We start from the raw sequence: 16,660 nt of genomic DNA, 5'->3' as shown, positions 1-16,660 counted from the left end.
CAAGTACAATTGTCAGTTGGAAATTTATAAATTGTGTGTTTCCAACCTTTGCTTGCTGCATATGTTTTTATACATCTGTGATGACTTATCAATATGTTTGATATGCTTTATTTACAATCCACTGCAGTGGTGTATTCTAGAGATAATAAGTAATTTCTAGCTGTTTATTTTGTGGTAGCAATTTTTTGCAATAAACTGTTTGCATGTGTTTAGTCTGTGCATGTGCAGTTCATTTTTTGGATTTTATGCTGTTCTGCAGTCTTACATATCTAAGAAATTGGATTAAATGGGTTATAAAATTGAGTGCTGAAATCCCCTACTTTAGCTATGGTATCTCATATAGCTCTGCCATTTTCTCTTATCTATAAAGTACTGGATTAAATAATTTTTTGAGGGGTCTGCACCACGTCTGATTTCAGCTGACCCTGAGTCATTCGGTGTACACATACATAATTTTATCAGAGTAAAAATTCCTGTGTCTTTGTATAAAGATAGGTTCTGTTTTTTTTGTTTTTCTTCCACAATTTTTGAATTGATATATATATATATATATATACACGCACACACACACATACACGCACACAAACATTCACACACACATATACACACGTACACTGTTTGAATGTATGTATATATATTTATTAATATATTAGTGTTGCACACAAGCGGTACCGAGCCTGCACACAAAAAAAAAATTATTGCCCACAATGAAAAAAAATTAGAGGGAACATTGCTCACAAACGTTTTTGTTCCTTTTGTCAGAATAGAGAACAAAAAACCTCTCCTTCCCCTAAGGCCTCTGGCTTTAATTGGAGACCATCTCTGAATAGGAATAAATCCAAGGCTTTCAAAAAACCTAATCCAGCCCCTAAAACTGCATGAAGGTGCGGCCCTCAATACAGTTCAACTGGTGGGGGGCAGATTGAAATTATTTCAACACATTTGGACAGTCTCTGTTCAAAACCAGTGGATTCAGAATATTGTTTCTCAGGGGTATCAAATAGGCTTCAGAATGAGACCTCCCATAGGAAGATTCTTTCTTACTCATGTTCCAACAAACCCTGTGAAGGCTCAGGCTTTTTCGCAAATGTGTTTCAGACCGGGAGCTTTCAGTGGTGATTGTTCTAGTTCCTCTGCAGAAAGGGGGTTTGGATTTTTATTCAAATCTATTCATTGTCCCAAAGAAAGAAGGTCCGTTCAGACCAATTCCAGTCCCAACTTTCAAGATGGTGACTATAAGGACTATTCTGTCTTTCTCTTGTAAGGTGTATCCAGTCCACGGATCATCCATTACTTGTGGGATATTCTCCTTCCCAACAGGAAGTTGCAAGAGGATCACCCACAGCAGAGCTGCTATATAGCTCCTCCCCTAACTGCCATATCCAGTCATTCTCTTGCAAGCTCTCAACATAGCTGGAGGTAGTAAGATGAAAGTGGTGTAATATAGTTCGTTTTTTCTTCAATCAAAAGTTTATTGTTTTTAAATGATTTAATGATAGTGTAGTGTTAAGTGTATTTGTAACTTAGGTTAGGATTTATTTTACAGGTAATTTTGTACTTATTTTAACTAGGTAGCTATTAAATAGCTATTAACTATTTAATAGCTATTGTACCTAGTTAAAATAAATACAAAGTTGCCTGTAAAATAAATATAAATCCTAAAATAGCTACAATGTAACTATTAGTTATATTGTAGCTATATTAGTGTTTATTTTCTAGGTAAGTATTCAGTTTTAAATGTGAATAATTTATTTAATAATAGTAAATTTATTTCGTTTAATTAAAATTATATTTAAGCTAGGGGGGTGTTAGGGTTAAAGTTAGGTTTAGGGGTTAATAACTTTATTATAGTAGCGGCGACATTGCGGGCGGGAGATTAGGGGTTAATTGTAGATAGGTGGCGGCGATGTTAGGGAGGGCAGATTAGGGGTTAATACAATTTATTATAGTGTTTGCGAGGCGGGAGTGTGGCGGTTTAGGGGTTAATACATTTATTATAGTGGCGGCGAGGTCCGGTCGGCAGATTAGGGGTTAATAAGTGTAGTTAGGTAGCTGCGACATTGGGGGGGCAGATTAGGGGTTAATAAATATAATATAGGTGTCAGCGATGTTAGGGGCAGCAGATTAGGGGTTCATAGCTATAATGTAGGCGGCGGCGGTGTCCGGTCGGCAGATTAGGGGTTAAAAATGTTATTAGAGGGTTTGCGATGTGGGGGGGGGCTCGGTTTAGGGGTACATAGGTAGTTTATGGGTGTTAGTGTACTTTGTAGCACAGTAGTTAAGAGCTTTATGTTCCGGTGTTAGCCCATAAAGCTCTTAACTACTGACTTTTTTTGGCGGTATGAGTCTTGTCGGTAGAGGCTCTACCGCTCACTTCTTTCAAGACTCCAAATACCAGCATTAGGCAAATCCCATTAAAAAGATAGGATACGCAAATGACGTAAGGGGATCTGCGGTAGCCTGGAGTCGCGGAACTAAGGTATGAGTGAGGTGGGAGGGGTTTTTATAGGCATTTTGAGGTTTTGGAAACTTTGCCCTCTCCTGGTAGGAATGAATATGCTATATGTCACTAGATCATGGACTCTTGCCACTATGAAAGAAATGAATTTATCAGGTAAGTTCTTACATAGATTGTGTTTATATGTTTTGAAATGCATATTTACACATATGTATATGTATACATTTATATACATCCATATTTATAGACATACCAATATGAATAAATGTCAGGGTGTCTAACACCTGACATCTTGTAACTTTGAGCCCCTTTAACTTAATTGTGCAGTATTTTTAAATAAAAGTTTATATTAGACTGTGTTAATGAGTGTCAATGTACGAATACATGCATCTTTTAGGTGTTTTGTGACTCTTTTTGTCGCTTAACCAGAGGTGATGTTAGAGAGAGCATTTGAAAATTAAGATTTTAGTACCTGTCTTTCCCATACTCTAGTTGGCTGCTGTTGATTCTTGTTTTACATATCTTTTCTTTATAGAATACAAAAGTATACATATTTTTAGTATAGGTGGTGATTTTAGCAGGAACATGGGCTATTTCAAATGACAAAATAAAGGTTAATGGGCTATTTGTAATCAATTAAATGAATATTAAACAGTGGTATACATAAATGTTAAATCAAAAGAAACATAAAAAGAAACAGATTAGGTATAAAACGGCACACAACACGATTCCTTGCAAAATGAGCACCTAGAAATTCTCAATGTAGCCACTGCCCTCAGGGTGATAAGAGAGCTGACATGTTGGCCACTTAGGTTGCATTCTGCCTGTTCTGAGTATGGGAAAATCTGACTCCCTGTTTATCTAGACTACTCACTTAATAGTAAACCAGCTCATGTTGTTCTATAAGTCTTATGACATCAAGCTAGATAAACCTTTGTGTAGATACCATAGCCTCCTTATAGGGCTTTGACGGAAAGTAATGGGCACTGCACAAATGAAGTTTAGAAATAAAAGGTAATATTAGTTTAAAATGATGAGTAATACTTATTGCAATGATTTATATTATGAATAAGCTATATCTTAGGGCTTAAATAGACAGTTTCATATCCCCTTAAATACACTCCAGCAGGTAAAATGGATCATTGGGAGCTCATTTAAAGGGAGACATTTTATAGTATTCGTGCTGCGGAATCTGTTTGCTCTCTACAAATAACCAATAATAATAATAGTACAATGTACCTTAAAATAAGCCAATTGTTACACTTGAAAAATAAACAAAAGTGAGAATGCAATTCCATTTTTTTAATTGGCATTTTAATTTTGCAGTGCTCTGTGGGATATAGAAACTGGACAGCAGACCACAACCTTCACTGGACACACTGGAGATGTGATGAGTCTGTCTTTGAGTCCTGATATGAGAACGTTTGTTTCTGGTGCTTGTGATGCTTCCTCCAAACTGTGGGACATCAGAGATGGGATGTGCAGACAATCCTTCACTGGACATGTCTCTGATATCAACGCAGTCTGTGTAAGTAACATGCAAATTAGAAACTATGGCAGAGAACTTCCACAAAGACCTGGGAATGTGCATTGTTTCTAATGCACGTATTTACTGGGGTTTTATCCACCAGAGTAACATAGGCTTATGACTTGCAGCTACTTTACAGGTGATGGAGACTTGAACTTAGAGGGATAATGGATGACTGAGAAAATATGCATGTGTACTAGACGTGCATTTGCCAGTTGCGCTCACTGCCGAATGTAGAAGAAGGCAGTTACTTGCAACATTCGGCTCTTTTCAGAGCCAGTTTTCTTCTTGTGATAGTGCAACACACTACCATCTGAATTTGCACATATCTTAGTGTGTTGCACTTTCACAAGAATGAATCCGGCTCTTAATAGAACCGCATGCAGTGAGCGGCCACCTTCTTCTGCATTCGGCAGTGAACGAAACTACTGATAGTGTTTGTAGCAGGCAGCCTAATGGTAGATGCACTTTGAACTACTGGGAATCTACAATTCACAGAGTGGATAGCTTCTATGCACATGATATTTTATTAACAACTGCATAGTTCCCACACTTAAAGAGCTGGAGTGGGGACATATGACAGAAATAGTAGGAGTAGTGGTGTCCTCAGACCACTGAAAGACTTTCTGGAACTGCTCTTCACCCTCTGACACCAATACATTTTGTCATAAATGCCTGCAATATTTAAAAATATAGCACGGTCTCCCTACTCCTACCCTAAGCTCACCTCACAATAGATTTAAAGAAATTATAATAAAAAACACACAGGTTTAAAAAATGTTTTCCTTCAAAGTTATCGAGAGTCCATGAGCCATTACTCCTGGGAATTATACTCCTAGCCACTAGCAGGAAGCTAAGATCCCAAAACTCCAAAGAGCCCTTAAAACCCACCTAACTGAAAACTAGTCTTATCTTTGCCTTTGCAGGAGGAAGGTGAAGAAGGAAGATGCTCCAGGTGAAGGGTGCTCAGACCGATTTGAAGCACAGTTTTCCCCTCCGAGAGCTGCTGTTTGGACACAGGGATGTCTTTGGAGTATGGGTAGTGGCACAAACAACATCCTATGGGAGTTAGTCGCAGGCTTGTTGCAGGGATTTGTTTCTAACCTCCCCTTTTGGTTTAACGTTATACTCTATAAATTTAGATCCTCTGCTGTCACGTGTTCAGCACTGGATTGGCTATCTACTGGAAGTAGTTCCTGCTGCCTATGGCAAGACCAGTAGTATGGGTGCCTTTCAGGTAAGTGTTGGGTTTGTTGTTGGGGCACTTGCTTAACCTGTAGTCTATTACTGACTTATGGGTATATCAGATCCTTGGGTACCATTATGTCAGGCATTTTAGGTTTGGGCATAGAAGTACCTTATTTCACCCTATTATTGGCCTTGAGGTATGTTAAGAACAGTTAAGTATTAATGATTGCTCATTCTTTCTCGCTTATTATTTGTTAGAGTGCATCTACTTGTTTGTGTGCATCAGTTTGTTCACGTGCTGGCTTGTTTGCGCACGCGTTTGTGTTTTTTTTTTTTCACTCTGCAGGTTTTTGTGCACTCTTTCTTGGTTAGCGGGTGTCGGCTTATGCACATGTTGGCATTTGTTTTGCTCTTTTAATTAGCGCGTGTTGTTTTTTTGGCTTTTTTAATCTCTACGCTTGTTGTGCACAAACCAGTGGGTGTACTATTTGACGTTTACGCATAGATTTTTTATTAGTGTTTATTTTTCCACACGCTTAGTCTTGCGTGCGGATCTGTATATTTGGACTGTCATTGGGTTAGCGCTCATCCGATACTGAATGGATATTTAACGCTCCTGAAGTTTGCTTAAGCCTCTGGTGAGGGGATAAGATTTTAATAGCTGCTTTAGTTACCCTACCTTTATTGCTATTTTTAAATAATTGACTACATTTTGATTTTCTCATTGCCTGCATGTTACAGTTTCGGAATATTTACATATCCTGAGCTGTCTTTACGGTTTCTGGGATCCTTCGTCTTCAGATACCTTGTAGGGTGCGGATGCACTTTGTTTAGAGCATTCTCTTCTCTGTTTCAGTCTCTGGGTCTTGATCCCGGGGATTCTGTGCAAACTGGGTTTTGGGCGTTGCCTCCTTTGTTCTGCAAGATCGGTTGGGTTTCTGTTGGCTTGGCCCTGCTTTCTCTGTTTGTTTGTTTGTTTTTTTACCTTGGGGCTCATTTGGGCCCTCTTTATGCTCTTCATTTGTACTCTAATTGTGGTTCTTTGGAATCCTTTATCAGATGTCTGCTCCGTGTCCTTTCCCCTTTTTGGGGAATATGGTTATTGATCCCTTTCTTTAGTAAGGGGTGTGTTATTAGGAGACTGACTACCGGTTGACGGTGTCTCTCTTGGAGGCTTTTTGGCTCAGTCGAGTCTAGTTCCTGCGGTCTCTAGCAAGGCTTCTGGACTATCTGTTGGTCAGTGTCCTTGGGCCTTTTTTTCAAAGTTTTTTTTTTTCTTGTCTTCGGACGAAACTGGGTTTTGTGGTGTAGGGTTTTTTAGTCCTGGTGCCCTCAGAATAGGCCGCCTTTTTTACCCTCCTTTTTTAGCATTCAGTGTCCTCTATAGCTTGGGTATTTCCCAAAAGTAATGAATGCAGCTGTGGACTCTTTCTGTTTATGAAGAATAACTTAAATTATGCTTACCTGATAATTTTCTTTTCTTCAGACGGAAAGAGTCCACAGCTCCCTGCCTGTAATTTTCTGGGGGGCTTCTGTTATTTTTGTTCTACTGGCACCTTTTCACGCTATGTTTCATCTTATGTTCCTTGTCCCTTGGCAGAATGACTGGGGGATGGGGGAAGTGGGAGAGATATTTAAGCTTTTGGATGGGGTGTCTTTGCCTCCTCCTGGTGGCCAGGTATTGAATTCCAAAAAGTAATGAATGCAGCTGTGGACTCTCTCCGTCAGAAGAAAAGAAAATTATTAGGTAAGCATAATTTAGGTTTTTCTTCTGACCACAGTCCACAGCTCCCCGCTCATGTTTTTATGTGGGGCGGCCGTGTTTTAGTTTTTTATTCTTCTGGCGCCTTTTTTTTCACCTGATATTTCTCCTACTGTTCCTCGTTTCCTTGGCTGAATGACTGTGGGATAAGGGAAGTGGGGGAGGTATTTAAACCTTTGGCGGGAGGATTAGTAGTGCCCTGGGGAACTGCTTGTGTAATCGGAGATGATTGCAAGGAACGCACCTCGCCGGGCTATGAATCGTCAGAGGTGGACGGCTCAGTCCTACTAGATATTTTATTATTTTTAGCTATAGCAATATTGTCAAAGCATGTTTAACAGAGTTAAACAGGTGGTTCAACTGGACCTTCCTCACAAATATACACAGTTACTAGGTTTAGATAAAGAGGGAGTATCCTCCAACATATCAGAGTCCTCCATAGCATGTGCCTTTATTGCATACTTGATAAAAAGTTAAATGGCAGCTTTATATCCCAATGGCCAGGGGGGATTAATCCACCTCCTATGACCCGGACTACAAGAAACAACTTTAGTCTCCTCTGAACGCATTTCGAGAAAGAGAGGAAGTTAGAGGCCACACCCGGTCACATGGAGTGATATGCAGGACCCGCCCCTGCACTCGAGAGAGAAACCCGCCAAAAAAGCCCGCCTCAATCTCTCGCTAAGTGAACTGACTGTTCTACACTGACAAAGCCTCATCTCACACAAATGCAGCAGAACACAATAAACAATATTATGCACCATAAAATCCCCCCTGTTCAATAACCCTCTTCAGAGGGTATTACCCTAGATTCTATAAAGATAAAGGAGCCACACTGTGACCATGTCTTCTTACGTTATCAAATAAATATATAAATGAAACGATCTTACCAGAATAAACGTCATGTAACACGAACACAGCCCTTCAAGTTTGACAGGGTAGTGGCATCGCTCCTGACTTGAGAGAAGAAAAGCAGGCAGCGAAACTATTCATCGCTGATTGCTAATGGAGCTGTTAATCTGAGTTGGGATGGGTTCGCAGAAAGACTCTTCCCCCATCTCCGGACTCTAACATTCACCCATGCTCTCACTGAGAGGCTGGCAGGGCTACTTAAAACTCCAGTCCCATTTTGAAGAGTACTCCATAAGAGACTACTCCGAATCTTCTGACACTTCTCTGCCAACCTCCTGTGATGAAAGGTAAAGAATGACTGGGGGATGAGGGGAGTGGGGGGGAGGTATTTGAGCCTTTGGCTGGGGTGTCTTTGCCTTCTCCTGGTGGCTAGGTTCTGCATTCCCAAAAGTAATAAATGTAGCTGTGGACTCTCCCCATCAGAAGAAAAGAAAATTATCAGGTAAGCATAATTTATGTTTTTGGCCAGAAACTCTGACATAATTGGCTGAACCGCCCCATGTGACCTACAGAGGAAGGCAGATCCGCTGAGATTGTCAGAACGGTAACTGCCTGAGACCGGTTGGAACTTATCCCGGCGAGGTAATGTTTGAAAATTAGGCTCAACTAACACAGGAGTTTTTGAGGTACGAGTGATGTGTATTGCATTTGTGGAAACTATCTATGGTGGCCTCATGAAGTGACAGATCTAACTGTAAGCACAGGTGAGACCTGGATAGCAGCTTGGTAGTGCGGTTACTGCACCTGTTACAGCAGAACCAAATATTATAGCACTTGAGTATATAAGCCAAACTATGTTAGACCTGGAGAGCAGTTTATTTACTGCGGTTGTTTGACTTACATGAGCGAATTGACTTTTAGAATTTTCTCTCATATGCAATACCTGGGCTATATTTATGATTTTTTTTTATGGATCTGCTTGAATTAAGTATGTCATTTTCAGAATTTGATTTGCCTTTCGTATGTTCCTGTACTATTTTTCTAGACAATTTGTGTTTGGAAAGAATATAAATTAAAAAAATCTTTTTTAAATAAATGATGATTTAAAAGAGTGCTAAATTCCCTTTCTTTAAAAAAAAAAAAAAAAAGGATGGTTAATAAACTAATAATAATTGATACTTTCTGTTTACATAATATTGATATCATTCTTAAAGGGTCTTCACCACTAGTACACTCTTTATATAAAAGCATAATAAAAATATGTAATTCTAAACATCCTCTCTCCTACATTAGTTTATATAAAACACAGATAGACCTCTCTTTATAGGCAGTCGCCTCCTGAATTAACCAAACTCCATGTGCTCAGTGGGACCCCCAGACTGCACCCCAACCTGAAAGACTTGCATCTGTCGAGATCACTGTCCAATTTGGGCGGACAAAGGATGCCCCCAGAATAATGGATGCATGATTGATCCACCAGGAAAGGGATTTTCTGGTTTTCTCATCCAAAAGAATCTTTTGCGTCAACTGAGTGTAATTCCTGCACCACTAACGGAACATACAAAGCATCAGGGACCTCGTGTGAACACGAGCAAAAGGAATATCATCTAAAGCAGCTATCATCAGACCTAAAACTTCCATACAAGGAGCTACAGAAGGAACTGACAGAATGAGGTTTGCTGAATTTTGACTTGGGCCGAGAGCAATTCCCTTCATCCAGGGGAATGGTCTCCATCTGGAAGTCTTCAGTCAGATTGTAGACCTGTGGGATCTTCCAGAAGTAGATCTGATGGCTTCTCATTTGAACAACAAGCTACCCAGATACTTTGTGAGGTCCAGAGATCCTCAGGTGGAGTTTGTGAGTGCTCTAGTAGCTCCTTTGTTGTTTCTTCTGGCTTACATTTCTTCTACTAGATACGACGAGTCCACGGATTCATCCTTTACTTGTGGGATATTATCCTCCTGCTAACAGGAAGTGGCAAAGAGCACCACAGCAGAGCTGTCTATATAGCTCCTCCCTTGACTCCACCCCCAGTCATTCTCTTTGCCTATACTAGTAATAGGAAGAGGTAAAGTGAAAGAGGTGTTAAAATGATAGTTTTTATTTTCTTCAAGCAAGACTTTTTTATTTTAAATGGTACCGGTGAGTGCTATTTTCTCTTGTTAAGTGTGTTCAGTCCACGGGTCATCCATTACTTATGCGATATATTCTCCTTCCCAACAGGAAGTTGCAAGAGGATCACCCAAGCAGAGCTGCTATATAGCTCCTCCCCTCACATGTCATATCCAGTCATTCTCTTGCAACCCTCAACAAAGAAGGAGGTCGCGAGAGGAGCTGGAGTTTTTACTTAACTGTTAACTATTCTTCAATCAAAAGTTTGTTATTTTAAATGGCACCGGAGTGTGCTGTTTTTCTATCTCAGGCAGTATTTGGAAGAAGAAACTGCCTGCGTTTTTTATCTGTGATCTTAGCAGGCGTAACTAAGATCCACTGGCTGTTCTCGACATTCTGAGGAGTGGGGTAACTTCAGACTGGGAATAGCATGCGGGGTCCTCCGCAAATGAGGTATGTGCGGTACTTTATTTTCTGGAAATGGAATTGACTAAGAAAATACTGCTGTTACCGTATGATGTAAATACAGCCTTAAATGCAGTAGTAGCAACTGGTACCAGGCTGATAAATGTATGCGCAGTCGAGTTATATTCTAGGGACTAGAATTTGACTGAGAAAATACTGTTAACACTGAAATAATACTTAAGCCTTCTCTGCAGTGGTAGCGACTGGTAGCAGGCTTAGTGATAGCTTTGCATGACATTGAAAAATGTTGTTTTTTAATAAAACGTTTACTGGCATGTTATTCGTTTTTTTGTGAGGTACTTGGTGATAAATCGCTTTGGGCATGATTTTTTCCACATGGCTAACATATTTTTTTGCATGGAATCCGTTATATCAGGGCTCCCACTGTTGTGATTGGAATGGGAGGACCCTTGTTTTAGCGCCTTATTGCGCAGTTAAAATTATTGCACAGTCTTTCTGCTTCTTCCTCCTTGATCCAGGACGTCTCTAGAGAGCTCAGGGGTCTGCAAATTTCATTTGTGAGGGAGGTAATAAGTCACAGCAGATCTGTGACAGTGTGCTGACTGTGATTAAAAGCGTTAAATCTTAATTGATATCTGTTTTATCCGTTTTGGGTATCGAGGGGTTAATCATCCTTTTGCTAATGGGTGCAATCCTCTGCTTGTTAAGAATTGTTTACTTATATCTGTATTTTTGAAGCGCTGCAGCGTTTTTTATATTGCTTGTAAAACTTATTGAAAGTGATTTCCAAGCTTGTTAGTTTCATTGCTAAGTCTGTTTTAACATGTCTGATTCAGAGGAAACTGTTTGTTCATCATGTTCAAAAGCCAATGTGGAGCCCAATAGAACGATGTGTACCAATTGTATTGATATTGCTTTGAATAAAAGTCAATCTGTACCGATAAAGAAGCTATCACCAGACAACGAGGGGGAAGTTATGCCGCCTAACTCTCCTCACGTGTCAGTACCTGCGTCTCCCGCTCGGGAGATGCGTAGGATTGAGACACCTAGTACATCTAGGCCCTTACAAATCACTTTACATGATATGGCTAATTTTATGAAAGAAGTATTATATAATATGCCCGAATTAAGGGGTAAACGCGATAGCTCTGGGTTAAGGACAGAGCGCGCTGATGACACGAGAGCCATGTCTGATACTGCGTCACAACTTGCAGAACATGAGGACGGTGAGCTTCATTCTGTCGGTGACGGTTCTTATTCGGGGAGACCGGATTCAGAAATTTAAAATTTTAAATTTAAGCTTGAGAACCTCCGTGTGTTACTAGGGGAGGTATTAGCGGCTCTGAATGATTGCGACACGGTGGCAATTCCAGAGAAATTGTGTAGGTTGGATAGATACTATGCGGTACCGGTGTGTACTGACGTTTTTCCTATACCAAAAAGACTTACAGAAATTATCAGTAAGGAGTGGGATAGACCCGGTGTGCCTTTTTCCCCTCCCCCGATATTTAGAAAAATGTTCCCTATAGACGCCACCACACGAGACTTATGGCAGACGGTCCCTAAGGTGGAGGGAGCAGTTTCTACGTTAGCCAAGCGTACCACTATCCCGGTGGAGGATAGCTGTGCTTTCTCAGATCCAATGGATAAAAAATTAGAGGGTTATCTTAAGAAAATGTTTGTTCAACAGGGTTTTATATTGCAGCCTCTTGCATGCATTGCGCCTGTCACGGCTGCAGCGGCATTCTGGTTTGAGTCTCTGGAAGAGGCGATTCGCACAGAGCCGTTGGATGAGTTAGAACCCTTAAGCAAGCTAATGCGTTTGTTTCAGATGCCGTAGTACATCTAACCAAACTTACGGCTAAAAATTCCGGATTCGCCATTCAGGCGCGCAGAGCGCTCTGGCTTAAATCCTGGTCAGCGGATGTAAGTTCCAAGTCTAAACTGCTTAACATTCCTTTCAAAGGGCAGACCTTATTCGGGCCCGGCTTGAAGGAAATTATTGCTGACATTACGGGAGGTAAGGGCCACGCCCTTCCTCAGGACAGGGCCAAACCAAAGGCCAAACAGTCTAATTTTCGTGCCTTTCATAACTTCAAGGCAGGAGCAGCATCGACTTCCTCCGCTCCAAAACAGGAAGGAACTACTTCTCGTTACAGACAAGGTTGGAAAGGCAACCAGTCATGGAACAAGGGCAAGCAGGCCAGAAAGCCTACTCCCGCCCCTAAGACAGCATGAAGTCGGGGCCCCCTATCCAGAGACGGATTTAGTGGGGAGCAGACTTTCTCTCTTTGCCCAGGCTTGGGCAAGAGATGTGCAGGATCCCTGGACGTTAAAGATTATCTCTCAGGGATACCTTCTGGATTTCAAATCCTCTCCTCCACAAGGGAGGTTCCATCTTTCGAGCTTATCGACAAACCTAGTAAAGAGAGAGGCATTTCTACAATGTGTACAAGACCTCTTAATCATGGGGGTGATCCACTCAGTTCCGCGATCGGAACAGGGACAAGGATTTTACTCAAATCTATTTGTGGTTCCCAAAAAAGAGGGAACCTTCAGACCAATCTTGGACTTAAAGATCTTAAACAAATTCCTAAGGGTACCATCGTTCAAGATGGAAACCATTCGAACCATCCTACCCATGATCCAAGAGGGTCAATATATGACCACAGTGGACTTAAAGGATGCTTACCTTCATATACCGATTCACAAAGATCATTATCGGTACCTAAGGTTTGCCTTTCTAGACAGGCATTACCAGTTTGTGGCTCTTCCCTTCGGGTTAGCCACGGCCCCGAGAATTTTTACGAAGGTTCTGGGCTCACTTCTGGCGGTACTAAGACCACGAGGCATAGCGGTGGCTCCGTACCTAGACGACATTCTGATACACGGCATGATAAGACACATATATGATAAAATTGTGATAATTATAACATTTTAAAGCAGTTTTGGAAAAATTGTACGCTTTTTTACTCTTAAAAGCGCAGTACCGTTTTTCACTAAATTAAGGTTTTTTCAAGACTTTTTGTGGTCATTACTAGCCTGTTTCAACATGTCTGACATTGAGGAAAGTCCATGCTCTATGTGTTTAGAAGCCATTGTGGAACCCCTATTTAAAATGTGTCCCTTATGTACTGAAAGGGCCTTACATTGCAAAGAACATATTTTAGCTGATAAAAGTATGTCTAAGGATGATTCTCAGTCTGAAGAGAATCAGGTTATGCCATCCAATTCTCCCCAAGTGTCACAACCTTTAACGCCCACTCAAGCAACGCCAAGTACTTCTAGTGCGTCTAATTATTTTACCCTACAAGATATGGCTACAGTTATGTCTACTACCCTTACAGAGGTATTATCTAAACTACCAGGTTTACAGGGTAAGAGCAGTAGTTCAGGTATTAGAGTAAATGCTGAGCCCTCTGATGCTTTATTGGCCAACTCCGATGTACCCTCACAGTGTTCTGATTTGGGGGTAGGGGAATTGCTGTCTGAGGGGAGAGCTTTCAGATTCAGGAAATATGTTCCCTCAAACATACTCGGACGTGACAGCCTTTAAATTTAAGCTTGAACACCTCCTTCTGTTACTCTGAGAGGTTTTAGAGACTGGATGATTGTGACCCTATTGTAATACCACCAGAGAAATTGTGTAAAATGGATAAATATCTAGAGGTCCCTACTTACACTAATGTTTTTCCAGTCCCTAAGAGGATTTCGGACATTGTTACTAAGGAATGGGATAGACCGGGCATTCCGTTCTCTCCCCCTCCTACTTTTAAGAAAAATGTTCCCATATCTGACATCATTCGGGATTCTTGGCAGACGGTCCCTAAGGTGGAGGGAGCTATTTCTACCCTGGCTAAGCGTACAACTATACCTATTGAGGACAGTTGTGCTTTCAAAGATCCTATGGATAAAAAATTTGAGGGTCTTTTAAAGAAATAGTTTTCTCTTGTTAAGTGTGTTCAGTCCACGGGTCATCCATTACTTATGGGATATATTCTCCTTCCCAACAGGAAGTTGCAAGAGGATCACCCAAGCAGAGCTGCTATATAGCTCCTCCCCTCACATGTCATATCCAGTCATTCTCTTGCAACCCTCAACAAAGAAGGAGGTCGTGAGAGGAGCTGGAGTTTTTACTTAATTATTCTTCAATCAAAAGTTTGTTATTTTAAATGGCACCGGAGTGTGCTGTTTTTCTATCTCAGGCAGTATTTGGAAGAAGAAACTGCCTGCGTTTTTTTTCTATGATCTTAGCAGGCGTAACTAAGATCCACTGGCTGTTCTCGACATTCTGAGGAGTGGGGTAACTTCAGAAACTGGGAATAGCATGCGGGGTCCTCCGCAAATGAGGTATGTGCAGTACATTATTTTCTGGGAATGGAATTGACTAAGAAAATACTGCTGTTACCGTATGATGTAAGTACAGCCTTAAATGCAGTAGTGGCAACTGGTATCAGGCTGATAAATGTATGCGCAGTCAAGTTATTTTCTAGGGACTAGAATTTGACTGAGAAAATACTGTTAAAACTGAAATAATACTTAAGCCTTATCTGCAGTGGTAGCGACTGGTAGCAGGCTTAGTGATAACTTTGCATGACATTGGAAAATGTTATTTTTTAATAAAACGTTTACTGGCATGTTATTCGTTTTTGTGAGGTACTTTGGTGATAAATCTCTTTGGGCATGATTTTTTTCCACATGGCTGACATATATTTTCTGCATGGAAACCGTTATATCAGGGCTCCCACTGTTGTGATAGGAGTGGGAGGGACCTTGTTTTAGCGCCTTGTTGCGCAGTTATAATTCTAGCACAGTCTTCCTGCTTCTTCCTCCTTGATCCAGGACGTCTCTAGAGAGCTCAGGGGTCTGCAAAATTCATTTTTGAGGGAGGTAATCAGTCTCAGCAGATCTGTGACAGTGTGCTTGACTGTGATTAAAAGCGTTAAATCTTAATTGATATCCGTTTTATCCGTTTTGGGTATTGAGGGGTTAATCATCCTTTTGCTAATGGGTGCAATCCTCTGCTAATATTACACTTCTTGTTAAGAATTGTTTAATTATATCTGTATTTTTGAAGCGCTGCAGCATTTTTTATATTGCTTGTAAACTTATTGAAAGTGATTTCCAAGCTTGCTAGTTTCATTGCTACGTCTGTTTAAACATGTCTGATTCAGAGGAAACTGTTTGTTCATCATGTTCAAAAGCCAATGTGGAGCCCAATAGAACGATGTGTACCAATTGTGTTGATATTGCTTTGAATAAAAGTCAATCTGTACCGATTGAGAAACTATCACCAGACAACGAGGGGGAAGTTATGCCGCCTAACTCTCCTCACGTGTCAGTACCTGCGTCTCCCGCTCGGGAGATGCGTAGGATTGAGACGCCAAGTACATCTAGGCCCTTACAAATCACTTTACATGATATGGCTAATGTTATGAAAGAAGTATTATATAATATGCCCGAATTAAGGGGCAAGCGCGATAGCTCTGGGTTAAGGACAGAGCGCGCTGATGACACGAGAGCCATGTCTGATACTGCGTCACAATTTGCAGAACATGAGGACGGTGAGCTTCATTCTGTTGGTGACGGTTCTGATCCGGGGAGACCGGATTCAGAAATTTCAAATTTTAAATTTAAGCTTGAGAACCTCCGTGTGTTACTAGGGGAGGTATTAGCGGCTCTGAATGATTGCGACACGGTGGCAATCCCAGAGAAATTGTGTAGGTTGGATAGATACTATGCGGTACCGGTGTGTACTGACGTCTTTCCTATACCAAAAAGACTTACAGAAATTATTAGTAAGGAGTGGGATAGACCCGGTGTGCCTTTTTCCCCTCCCCCGATATTCAGAAAAATGTTTCCTATAGACGCCACCACACAAGACTTATGGCAGACGGTCCCTAAGGTGGAGGGAGCAGTTTCTACTTTAGCCAAGCGTACCACTATCCCGGTGGAGAATAGCTGTGCTTTCTCAGATCCAATGGATAAAAAATTAGAGGGTTATCTTAAGAAAATGTTTGTTCAACAGGGTTTTATTTTGCAGCCTCTTGCATGCATTGCGCCTGTCACGGCTGCAGCGGCATTCTGGTTTGAGTCTCTGGAAGAGGCGATTCGCACAGAACCATTGGATGAGGCTTTGAGCAAAGTTAGAACCCTTAAGCAAGCTAATGCGTTTGTTTCAGATGCCGTAGTACATCTAACCAAACTTACGGCTAAAAATTCCGGATTCGCCATACAGGCGCGCAGAGCGCTCTGGCTTAAATCCTGGTCAGCGGATGTAACTTCCAAGTCTAAGCTACTTAACATTCCTTTCAAAGGGCAGACCTTATTCGA

At 41.1% G+C, this 16,660-nt stretch overlaps 1 protein-coding gene across 1 annotated transcript in view; it reads left to right on the top strand.

The window, feature by feature from the left end:
* Positions 1–16,660, top strand: part of GNB4 (G protein subunit beta 4) — a gene marked incomplete in the record, with an annotated part of 752,069 nt that overhangs the window by 692,626 nt on the left and 42,783 nt on the right. Inside the window, 1 exon segment of the mRNA XM_053710164.1 lies at positions 3,785–3,986. Within this exon segment, the coding sequence (XP_053566139.1) occupies positions 3,785–3,986 (202 nt within the window).

Source organism: Bombina bombina, chromosome 4 (genome assembly GCF_027579735.1).
Source record: "Bombina bombina isolate aBomBom1 chromosome 4, aBomBom1.pri, whole genome shotgun sequence".
NCBI classification, from domain to species: Eukaryota; Metazoa; Chordata; class Amphibia; order Anura; family Bombinatoridae; genus Bombina; species Bombina bombina.
This window is presented reverse-complemented; position numbering and strand designations above follow the sequence as displayed.